The sequence below is a fragment of the Pempheris klunzingeri genome, chromosome 18, assembly GCF_042242105.1.
Source record: "Pempheris klunzingeri isolate RE-2024b chromosome 18, fPemKlu1.hap1, whole genome shotgun sequence".
NCBI classification, from domain to species: domain Eukaryota; kingdom Metazoa; phylum Chordata; class Actinopteri; order Acropomatiformes; family Pempheridae; genus Pempheris; species Pempheris klunzingeri.
This window is the reverse complement of record NC_092029.1, coordinates 21,233,088-21,245,490: the sequence shown is the minus strand read 5'-3', so window position 1 is coordinate 21,245,490 and position 12,403 is coordinate 21,233,088. Positions and strand designations below refer to the sequence as shown.

General features: G+C 41.7%; 1 protein-coding gene across 2 annotated transcripts in view; it reads left to right on the top strand.

Moving 5' to 3' along the window:
* Positions 1-4,555: 4,555 nt before the first annotated feature.
* The window catches only part of rpf2 (ribosome production factor 2 homolog), a 52,638-nt gene continuing 44,790 nt past the window's right edge, over positions 4,556-12,403 (top strand). Inside the window, exons 1-10 of one of the 2 annotated variants that reach the window (XM_070849121.1) lie at positions 4,556-4,669; positions 5,606-5,738; positions 6,273-6,310; positions 6,558-6,597; positions 7,158-7,239; positions 7,647-7,723; positions 8,320-8,419; positions 8,518-8,620; positions 8,821-8,965; positions 10,587-10,803. In XM_070849121.1, coding sequence (XP_070705222.1) covers positions 4,647-4,669; positions 5,606-5,738; positions 6,273-6,310; positions 6,558-6,597; positions 7,158-7,239; positions 7,647-7,723; positions 8,320-8,419; positions 8,518-8,620; positions 8,821-8,965; positions 10,587-10,772 — 927 coding nt within the window. In that variant the 5' untranslated portion in view covers positions 4,556-4,646 and the 3' untranslated portion in view covers positions 10,773-10,803. Of the gene's footprint in view, positions 4,670-5,605; positions 5,739-6,272; positions 6,311-6,557; positions 6,598-7,157; positions 7,240-7,646; positions 7,724-8,319; positions 8,420-8,517; positions 8,621-8,820; positions 8,966-10,586; positions 11,169-12,403 lie in introns of those variants that run through there. The other variant, XM_070849120.1, reaches the window with a different exon arrangement.

Here is a 12,403-nt window from a genome sequence, read left to right as displayed (position 1 = left end):
CTGCTGTCGTCTTTTCTTTTAGAGGCTTTTTTTTTTTTGGTTTTTGTTTGTCCAAACCTTGTAGGAGCAAAGAGCCTCATTTGGAATCTTTTGTTTTTAAAGATGTACAAAAGCACAACGGATGAAACGAGATGACAGCATCCTCTCACTAACACTGTCACATGAAATAAGTGTTATTACAAAGTCTTAGATGCATATGAAATAACACGGAGGTCAGGATGTAACGAGTTTACACCCACAGTGTAAAGGTGGCCTGTTAAAGGGGCACTCCGGGGATTTAATATTGCATGTCCATAAAAATGATGTGAATGATCTAAGTCAAAGCAGCAGGAGCCCAAAAATCCTGACTTCCTTAGTAGCGTCAAAGAAACACTGGATCCTACAGCTCCCATAATGCATTTGTTAATCTCTAATTCAGTGCCCACTTCTTTCGGCAGAAAGCAGGCGAGGTGTGTTTTTTTTTTTGTTTGTTTTTTTTCCCCTGCTGGTCCTGTTTGAGTCTGCTTGCAGAATTTTGAATCCTTATTGTCTGTTAAGTGTTCGACAGATAAAAATGACCTGGTTTAGTTTTTAGTTGGAGGAAACATGCACAGCAGAAAAAATATGTTGGTGGAAATAATACAGATGTTTCTACAAGAGTAATGTCAGATGGGAGAGGAGAGAATAAATAAGAAGTGTTTGTGTGGGAAAGAGGGCTTTACTCGTGTGAGGAGCTGGCATGCTGTATACTTCCAGGAATCCTTTGTGTTGTGATGTTAACAGAAGACACTCATGCATATCAAACAAAGGTTAGATTTCTGTGGTGGCACGTCAGCTGAGAACTGCTGTTCCTCCTCGGGCTGCTGAGGTCGGTCCATCCAAACATGTTCATGCAGCGGGAGAAGTGGGAAGTGAGTCCCACTTTCTTTTCTACTGTACATGCTGTGTGAGTGTGTTCAGTATCCTGGTTATGGTCGGGTTGCAAATGTAAATGTCCTGGTACCAGAAACCAGGATACGATCTGGAGTAGTCCAATAGAAGCCAGCATCGTGTGGCATGTGAACACCTCATCCAGGTTTTGTACAGAACGTATTGGCTGAGATGGTGAGAGGTGAAGCCCCTGGGTGCTGATGAGTCAGTCACATAAGGAGGTGAATTACCAGGTTTCCCATGTTCCACGATCTTACCCTAAATAAGATCAAAACCAGATTAAGGCTCATTACTGGGATACCAGCGCTCATATGAATGCACCCTGTGATGATTTGAGAGGACTCTGCTCTGGGCAGATTTACAGCTGTGTCACATCTAATCAGTGGGGGAAGAAGCATTCAAACCCTGAGAAAAAACATCAATATATTCATGGAAATATACTTGTAGAAGTCCTGCATTCAAAGCAGTAAAGTACACTGCAGTACTGTATTCCACTGTTGCTATTAGGAAACACTTCACCCTTTCATGCATGAGTTATGATAACCTCAGTCAGAAGTGTTTTTCTTCATCTTTAGGCTGAAAAACAAAGTTTGAACTTTATTTTTTTCCAACCCATATTTTATAAAGATATATTTACATGTCTAGTAGTTGAAATATAGCCAGTGATGCATGATGTACACTTCAGTGGACATGTGGTTAATCGTAATTTCCTCCTAATATAAAATCAATACTTGGAAAATTTAGCAATTGCATGACTCCTTAGATGTTACTTGATGTCACCATATTTTTCTTATCTTTTTATAGAAGGTTTGAACAGAAAGAAATGAGCAACTTGGTGTTTCTGTCTGTCTGTCGACCATCTTGGTTTCACTCTTTTTTTTTTTCACTTGCAGTGGCTTCCCACTGGGTAGCAGTCAGTGTATGAGATGATGTTATAACATCCACTGTAGTGGCTGATGTACAACTATGGCATCAAAACTCATGCATATACAAGAAAACAGCTTTTGAATAGCTGTACACTGTAGTGACCTCTATGCATGAAAGGGTTAAAAATAAAAAAGTCAAGTTGACTTTGAAACTTTGAAATGAGGCAATCTGTCAAATGTTATGAGTGTCATGTTCTGCATATCAAGTAAAAGAAGCAATAGCTCAGTCTAAAAATACCCTGTTACAAGGAAAAGTATAAAAGTATTAGCATCAAGTACCAAAAGTAAAAGTACTCCTTATGCAGAATGACCCATGTCAGCATCGTATGCATCACTGGATAATAATCAGTGATGCATCCACTGCTTCTGGGAGCTAATTTCAGCTCCTCTATACAGAATACTGTCAGGTAGCGTCATCCATAATAGCACATCATAATTTATTATGATTATAAATTTTTGTTTTGTATCAAAACTGGCTCCAGTTATTAAATAAATGCAGAGTAAAAACTAGAATAGTCAAGTTAAGTACAGGTACCTCAGTGCGGTAAGTATAGTACTTAGCTTCTTTCCACCACTGCTTTAAAGTAACTATAGGCTTGTTGAATGCGGAGGAGTAATGTCCCGCTGAATGTGAACTAAAATATGAATAAAAGGTTCAACATGAAGGGAATAATCCTGACTGAACACAGAGAAAACACGACATTTTCAAATCAAGTTTTACGTTGTTTGAAGTCTGGGCCTTCTGTACGGTGGCCGGGAGGTGCAAAACAATTTTACAATACAAGAAACACTTTTACAAAGCTGGAGACAAATTTACATTTTAGAAAACATTTTTACAAATCAGAAAACAAAATTACATTGCCATAACACATTTACAAGTCCTGAGACAAATTTACATTTGAGAAAACAAATTTACAAGACGTGAAACACTTTTACAAACGCCGAGACAAATTTACGAGTAACTTTTTCAACCGGAAAGGGAATGTACCCACGATGGAGCGGTCTTTTGCCCGTTTTGTGGCGAACATATAAGCCGATTAACGTGGTACATTCCCTTTCCGGTTGAAAAAGTTACTTGTAAATTTGTTTCGGCCGCTTGTAAAAGTGTTTTCTCAAATGTAAAATTGTCTCAGGACTTGTAAATGTGTTATGGCAATGTAATTTTGTTTTCTGATTTGTAAAAATGTTTTCTAAAATGTAAATTTGTCTCCAGCTTTGTAAAAGTGTTTCTCGTATTGTAAAATTGTTTTGCCCCTCCCGGCCACCGTGCTTCTGGGACTTTGAGTTTTTTCAACAGGAGGTCTGCCATGCAAACTGGAGGTGGGGGGTTTCAGAGAGTAGGACACTTGACTTGGTTTTTAGTTTAAAAGCTGTCTGTTGACCTCGGACTGGGGGAAGAGCGGGACATCTCTCTGCTCCTAAGAAACACCGGTTTATAAGCTCAGCACCAGTATTAGAATATATCTTCCCTCTGTGTTTGGGAAACTGGCTCCAGGCTGGGATTTAGCAAAATACTTTAACAAACAAAAATGGAAACGGAGTTCATTCAGATGTACAGTATACTACACATATAGTGGTGGAAGAAGTAAAAGCAGAGACACCGCAGTCCAAGTACAGAGGCAGCAAAAGGTAATGACAGATTTAAAGCAGCCAAAAGTACAAATAAGGAAGCAGAATGATCCCATCACTGTGACATTATATTACCGGATTATTATAACAGGCGCATGACTGTGTGTGCAGTATTTTATGGTACAGCTGATCAAAATGAAGATGAACTATTTTGAACTTCCTCTAGTTTAATCTAGAATGCATCACCTGTGTTTTGTATGTAAAACACTGATCTTCAAACTAGCACATGTAGCTGTCAAACAAGTGTCGAGGAGCAGAAAGTAGGCTACAAAGTAGTATAAAATGGAAGTACAAGTACCTCACAGTGTGGGAGGAAACACCTGACACCACTGGGACATGTCAGGACAGTAGGCCTCTGACCGCAGGGCTGCTCTCTATACAATATGCATGTAGTGCCACAGGCTCCTTCAGAAACACACTGAAACAAGAGGGGTCCACCAAAATACACAATCCAGTCGAGTGCAAGGCACAGAGCCCATGTGGAAAGGAGCGTTATCGGTCTGCTTCCACCTCACCCTTTCTCTGCTGCCTTTAGAAAAGAAATGGAATATTTTTTTGCCGTTCGATGAGCTCATTGCCCGTTCATGTATTTACAGGGAACAGTCATACAAAATTAGATTTTCTTAGGAATTGGTGATGTCAGACAAGAATGAAGTGTCGACATTCGATACAGTCAGTTCCTCTAAGAGCCCCACCTGCAACTTTGCTCTGGACCAACAGGGAGGAGGTGAGGGGGCTTCATTCGGTTTGGTTTTACCACATTAAATCTCAGATTTTCAGAAACACTTTATTGATCATGTGTGTATGAAAGGGAGAGTGCTGACAGGTTGGGGAAACAGGAAAAGGAGCAGGAGTCACTGGAACACCCATGTGGGGACAGGGCTTCGTGCGTGTGGGGCGCATGCGCACAGCCTTCACTTGTAACATGACACTTGTTGTCTGTGACGCGGCCTCACATGTCACACGTCGGTCTTAGCCTGTGGCTCCCCCAGAGGACGGGCTGTGCTGTGGGGTTAGGTTCTGACACAAGGTGGCGGTACTTCACCTAAAGAAGGAAATGAAACACCTTCCACCGAAGAAGAAGAAGAAAAGCATCAATGTTTTCTTCCGCTGCCTGGTTTCACGTGGAGGAGCCGCCTCGTGACGGAGTGCTACCGTAGCCGGCAGGAAGAAAGACAGAAAATGACGCAGTTAGACGGTGTAACGTAGGTCTTTATTTCAGCTTTTTGCTGCGTACCTTGCTGTGTTTAAATGTGTGTGAGTGTGTGTGAGTGTGTGTAGCCCGTTCAGCGCTCGTGAAACGAACACTTGCTAGCTTAGCATTACATCTGTTAGCTGGCACGTACAGACAGACACTGTTGTTCACACACCGTGTTTTTTTTATCATGGTGTGTTGTGTTGTTGGTCCTTATCTACTTTCGTTGCAATTCTCAAAAAGCAGGTGCTGAGCATGGAAGTGATATTCGGGGCTAGACGGGCTAACTGCTGCTATCATGGATGTCAGGGGGGGGTGGCCCTATTTTCTCTGTCCAGCAAAGAGCAGTTAGGTTACAGGAGACACCTTCAGGGGAGTCTGATTGTGGCGTCATGTGAGTCTAAATGGGTCTGAAATGAACCACTGCTTTAAATAGCAGTCATTAGTAGATAAAGATGCTCTAAATATGGCCCATACAGTCATTAACATCCTGTGTTATACAATTTACAGCAGTGGTTTGAAACATGGAGGCTATGGCTTTGTTTCCCATTTGTTAAGCTGTACTATATATCTTGTTATTACTCATTTAAAGACAAATAATGATAAGTAGAATGCATTTCCCCTTAGTGTTCATTAACAGTCATAACCAGTCCTTTCCTCGATATGATCCTTTCTCTCTCTGGCACAGTAAACACTCTTATGTCTGACTTTAGCTAAGCAAACTATAGAACTTACTCTTAGATCAGAGTGTTTGCTCTTGCTACATCTGCATGAACAGACCATGAAAGTGATGAGATGGTACAATGACCTGCATCAAGCAGCAATCTGAAAGATTTCACAGTCCCTGTCCACTGTCCCTCTGCCAGCCTCTAGCCTGGCTCTGTGTTTTATTTTCTGCAGCAGTGAACAGTTTGTCATCTTCCCCTGTGTTTGTGTGCATCTTCAGAAAACCCAAGACCAAGCGTTCCAAACGCTTCTTGGAGAGCAGAGCACCCAAGCTGACCGAGGATGTGAAGACTGCCATGATTATGAAAGGAGGGAATGCTAATTCAACTGTCACCCAGGCCCTCAAGGACATAGTAAGGAACAGCCACGCAGATAAACCAGGGTTTAAAGGGTATTTTGTCTTCTATATTTTTGGTTTGAAATGACTGGTAAGTGTCAACTGGTGAAATTGGTTCAGTAGATGCCTCAGTCAGTGCAACGGCTGCATCGTAATCCTTTGGGACAACTGCACCTGATCAGACAGACTGTTATTGGTATGAAATCACTAATAATCATTAAGAGACACAAACAGTGTAACAGTTCAGCTACATCTAATAGAGATACACATTTCTGACTGGGTGAAGTTTTGACCAGCACAGGCCTCATGGGTAGGAAAGGGCCTCGGACAAACGGTCCTGTACTCCAGTCTAAATTCACCCATCAAAAGCTGTTATTCTGAAAAAGCTGTTTCCAGCAGTGACTCCTGTCCACTCTCTCTACCATGAGAGTAGTAAAACTCCCTGGGTTTAACAGATGATTTCAGCCACATTTGTGATGGAGCTTAAATGAGTAGTGTTGACTCTTTAACTGAAGCGTCATTTCAACCAAGAAATCTGACTTTCCTACAGTATGCCTTGAAGAAACCCCATGCTGTGCTGTACAAGAAGTAAGTGGTTTTGCTTCTCAGTAATGCTGAAATGCATTTAACTTTATATTTATCTTTTTGAGCAGTCGTTTCATATATTTTGCTCATTTGTAATTCAATTGTATTGGCTCACAATAATGTGCTGCTTTCTACTGAGCACATTCAGATTGGATGTTTACGGCAGATGTCGATGAACACACAAGGAAACAATATTTCCTGAGACACGTTGAGCGATCTACAGTGTATAAAATCTGTACTCAATTTTCAGGAAGAACATAACACGGCCGTTTGAGGACTCAACATCACTAGTAAGTGTACAACAAACACAGCTCACCCCGAAGGCTTTGTCACAATTAAATGTCAGGCATTTATAAACCTGGGCCCTGTTTCTACATATCCTGGTGTCTAAATGACTGGTAGGTTGTAAAAGTGTTGGAACTGGTCCAGCAGATCCTTTGGGACAACTGCACCTGATCACAGTAGGTCCCCTAAAAGTGCTTGTTTGATCCACTGACAGGCTCAGAGTGTTATTCTAAGTGTGTGACAGCATCATGGAAAGGATCCCTACAGAGAGAGACCTGGAAGATCCTTTTGGTTTAACCACAAACAGCACACACACCAGACTACATTCACTAAAACAGGGATTTTACCTTGCACACCATGGGACTCTGTATGACCTTAGTGTTCTAAACCAACCTTTTCCACCACCAAAGTCCAATAATAACACAAACAAACAGCAGTAGACAGCAACGTCTGTGTGCTGTGAACTAAACTTACTGTGTTTGTAGGGCCCAGCTTTAAAAATACTGGTATTCTGCTTTTAACACATTTTCCTGTTCGATGACAAATCATTTCAACTCTGCACCAGGAATTCTTCTCCAAGAAGTCAGACTGCTCTCTCTTTCTGTTCGGCTCCCACAACAAAAAGCGACCCAACAACATCATATTTGGTAAACTCTCTTCCACCCTCTCAGCTTTACACAAAGGCCAGTTATTTAGTCATTTCTACACACATTTCCAGTGAAATGGACGGTAGATTATTTCCAATTAAACTCTTCTTGATTGTCTTGTATTTATTGAATATTTTTTTACAAATTTTCTGCACATGCTGTATTTTTGACTGGCAGTGTGTCGCTGCTTGTTCATCATCCCCAGTGGATTGTAAGTTTTCTAGTCAATGAAATTTTGACCATTCACAGTGTGCCAGAGTGGGAGGTGATGTGTAGTGTTAGAAATGGAAAGAAAACCCCAGTCCTTTTAACTAACCGTGCTCTCTTCATCATGTTCATCAGATCAGGTTTAAGGGACTGCAGGCCAAAGGACGCGTGTGTCACTGTTTACTTTGGTTTTTTTGCAGGTCGTCTGTTTGACTTTCATGTGCTCGATATGATCGAACTTGGAATTGAGAAGTACGTCTCTCTGCGTGAGATTAAGGTAATGGTTTGAACGTTATTCAGCTAACATCTGTGTCGTCTGCAGTCATGTAGACAAACTGGGATGAGGGGTTGGTGTCCTGACAGCCCTGAATAACATTAGTTTTTGTGCATGTTGCAGTAAACACTTTAACATGAGCCTTCTTCTGTCCTGTGGGGCCTTGGTAACCCATAGTAAGGTTCATCTCATGTAGCCTCAATCATCTGTGTCATTGCTAATATTACCTGCAGAACTGTTCGGTCTTTATTTACACAGAAGTGTTTTTCTACCCCTGGAACCTTAGGGCGGATTGTGCATAAAAAGAATAGTGCTACATTTTGGGAAATACTCCTATCAGCTATGTCTGCAGGTAGTATGACGCTGGAGAATCTGAATCTCCACATTGTCTCTTTGCAATTGAATGGTGTCGACCACACAAACATTGTTAATGGTTATTAAAACAAAAAAAGAAAATGTGGTAAACGAGGAAGCTCCCATTTAATAACTATAACAGCCATAATCACTGGATCAAATAACACAAGTTAACATAAATAGTTACCAATACTGGTGACACCTCACACTCCTTTAAAATCTAGTTATTGTGTTTTCTGTTGCAGGTCAGCAAATGTGCTCAGGGGACCAAACCGATGCTTGTGTTTGCAGGGGAGGCCTTTGACACAGACAGTGAGCACAAACGTCTGAAGAGCCTGCTCCTAGGTAATTATTTATACTCAGTGCATGTGCTTTTTTCTATAGAAATTGTACATTTGTGTTCCTCTGCTAATATCAGTCCATTTCTCTGAGCCACCTTCCAGACTTCTTCAGAGGTCCCACTGTGCCTGCGGTGCGTCTGGCAGGTTTAGAACATGTTCTGCACTTCACAGCCCTGGAAGGGAAAATCTACATGCGCAGCTACAGGTATAGAAATGATGAGTGGTTTGAAAAATTGGTTAAAAAACAAAGCTCTGTTCAGGGCAAAGAAAATGTACAATCCTGGTGAATTGTTTTGTCCTCTTAGCCAAATCACGTTTGATCCGTTGCCACAAGTCACTGTTGTTTTCTGGTTACACTGTTAACAAGGCCCACTACAGAGATGCCGATGTTCTGTGTCACTGCAGGTCTCTGTTGAAGAAGTCTGGGTGCCGGACGCCCCGGATAGAGCTTGAGGAGATTGGGCCGTCATTTGACTTAGTCTTAAGAAGAACTCACCTGGCTTCAGATGACTTGTACAAGTTAGCTCACAGACAGCCCAAGGCCCTGAAGGTAAGAGTCATGTGGATAGAATTCCTGGACATCTTTCCTTAGATGGGAAATGTTTGGTTATTGTTTTTAAACAAAGGTATATCATAACCATATTAATGTGCTGCAAATTACACACCAAAAACAAAGCTGATTGTTGGATGGGGTAAAAATGTAGAGGCACCTTTGCTGATGTCGTTCCTGACCACCAGTGGATTGAAACAACTAAACTACTAAATTTGGCCAGAGGATGGCACCAGAGGAAAGAGCTGATCGTAGCCTCCATGTAGGGGGTTTAACTACCAGTTACCATTTTACAACCTCTCACACACTACGTTGTCACACTTGACCCAACTTTAACCTACTTTAAGCTGCACTTATCTGTTCTTCAAGGTCTCGCTAACACCAGGATTAAACCCCCATGACCCTCCACTGGGCCAGTCACTGCAAACAATCTTAACTTTTAGAATTCACAAATATGTCTGAATTTGAAAACTGGTATACATACTTATAAGGATGCATAAGAAGTGTAGAATATTTCCACTTGATGTAAATATTAAATTCTGTAGCTTGAGTGGAAAGCTGGATCAAGCTGACAGTGTGCTGTCAGACAGGGTGGAATAAGATGATTTTACGAACTTTAAAGCTACTTAAGACCACGACTGACTGAGCCGCACTGCCAACAGGGCTGAATGGGTGTTTGTCTAGATTAGGAACGTCGCCAACATTTTAGCCAACATGATGCCAGAATAAGCAGCAGAGCTTCACCTAACCGTCATAAGACGTGGGTGCAGCACCCAAGTGTGTTTTCACGGCGTCTTCAGCCAGATGAAGAGAAAATAAATATGCTGAGACGTTTTGCTGTCATTTCTTGTCTTTCTGCTTCTGTTCCGTCATCTGCTCTCTGTAATGCACTTTTACCACCGGCAGCTCCTCCACACACACACACACACACACACACACACACACACACACACACACACACACACACACACACACACACACACACACACACACACACACACACACACACACACACACACACACACACACACACACACACACACACACACACACACACACACACACACACACAGCTACAGTCAACCAGGAGAAGTGAAGTTGGCTTGTTACTCGAGGCTAATTGGTGTTTTTCTAGATGACTCTACATAATTCAGGCTAAAACATAGTGGACTTCAAAGCCACACTCCACAGCTCCAATGTGCCAGTGTTTGTGTAGAAATGGTAGCAATGAAAAGTGCCGTGACAAGTGACCTAGAAGCTCTAAAACATAACCATCCCATCCAGCTTTCTGAATTGGGAACATAACTGACTGTAGGAAATGAACAGTTCCTGACAGACGGCTTTTATGGATGCCTTGGTATTATTATGCTGTTATATAATCATTACAACAGTGGTGTAAATGATGATGTCCTTTATAGTCATTATTTCTGGGATAATCAATCTATCAATCAGTCTTTATTTATAGAGCGCCAATTCACACCAGCGTTATCTCAAGACGCTTTACATAAAGAGCAGGTCTAGACCAAACTCTTTAATTATATTATAATAATTGATAGTATGTCAGCCAACAAAAGTAGATATTGTGGCAAGTCGTTCATGCTTTCTTTTTTCACTGTTCTAGCCCAAGAAGAAGAAAAACATTTCCCATGATGCCTTTGGTACAAAGTTTGGCCGGGTGCACATGCAGAAGCAGGATCTGTCCAAGCTGCAAACGCGCAAGATGAAGGGCCTGAGGAAGAGGAAGGGAGAGGTGGTCGCTGAAGACCAGGACGGACAGGCTTCCAAAGTGGCCAAAACAGACGGCTGAGGTGTCACAGGTGGATGCCCAGTGCCTGCTAGTGGGCACCACCTGCTGCTGCTACTGGACAGTCGCCTTGTTCATAAGACTGAAGTGTGCCTATCATTTTCAGCCGTCCCTGCTGACGGTGGCCATGTGAGCCCCCACCAGGCAAGAGACGATGCACATCTATTATTCCTGCCCCTGTAGTGTGTTTTCCCCAGTCCATGTGACTTTCGGGTGGTTCGTTGTCTTGAACATCACGAGTGTGTTTGCTCAGTGCTCTGATAAACCTACGGGAGCACCAGAGAAGGTAAAGTTTGGGGGATTCTGCCTGAAATGAGATGACATTTCATGCAGGGTCAGTGATGGGTGTAAAAATAGAATTTCACTGTCAGGTCTCACATTAAAGAAAATAAAAATGTCTCTAAGCCACGTTGGTCCTTCAGAGCTTTCATTCTTAGGGTACACTTCCCTGTGTTCACTGTCCTTCTGACATGACTTCATGACGTTAAGGTCTGTTCTCTAACCACTGTGGAAACTCTTATTGGTTCTAAGCATTGCTACAGGGCCAAGCGCCCACTTTTCCAGTTACACCAGTCTTTCTTTCTCATTACATTTAGATAAAACATTAATTACAGTAACTCAAAGGTTCGCTGTTTTACACTAGGGCGTATTTGCCATTTTTCTAAAATTAAAAAACAGCTGCGTGGTTCCTTTGACTGCACAGGGACTAGATCAGGTTGTACATTAGAGCCATTTGTAAAATGATTTTTAAATGTTTTTATGTGGAATCAAATCTGTTAAAAGCTTTCTTGGGATTTGAGACCAGAAGAAAGAAGCCATGCTCATCATTTAGAGGCTTCATGTTAAACACTGGATGTTCCAGTATGTCCACAACACTACCACTGAACTTTAAGATAAGATGCACCTTTATTTATCCCCCAAGGGGGAAATTCTCATTACACAACAGCTACATCAGAATTGAAGAAAAAGGAGATAAAAAAATTGAGAAGAAATAAAAATACAAATATACAAAATACAATGCAAATGTGTAAAAAATACAAATATAGAAATGTACAAAATAAAATATAGTGCAATATGCAATCTGCTATGTGTGTGATGTCATAAAAGTTAATTACATCACAGTAGACTAACACACTGCAGTAAATCAATCAATCTTTATTTATATAGCACCAATTCATAACAGTGTTATCTCCAGACTCTTTCCATAAAGAGCAGGTCTAGACCAAACTCTTTAATTAGAGAGAGACCAACGATTCAGGAATTCAACATTAAGGATTCAAGAATCCCCACATGAGCAGCATCAGAGATTATATTAGGAAACAGTGGAGGAAGAACTCCCCTTTAACAGGAAGAAACCTGGAACAGACCCAGGCTCAATGTGGGCGGCTTCTGTAGGGGTCTGTGTTGGGTGGAGGTTGGACAGAGAGAGAGAGAGAGAGAGAGAGAGAGAGAACACAAACAGCAACCAACATACTAACAGCAGCTACAGCACTGACAGTAGGAGTGTGACTAATAAATTAGCACCATGGTAGCACTGAAAAACATGATGAGTGGCCGATGATCCTCAGCAGTGATTCATGAAGCCAGAGAACCACAGCAGGAGAACCAGGACCAGGATCCACAGGAACCAGAGA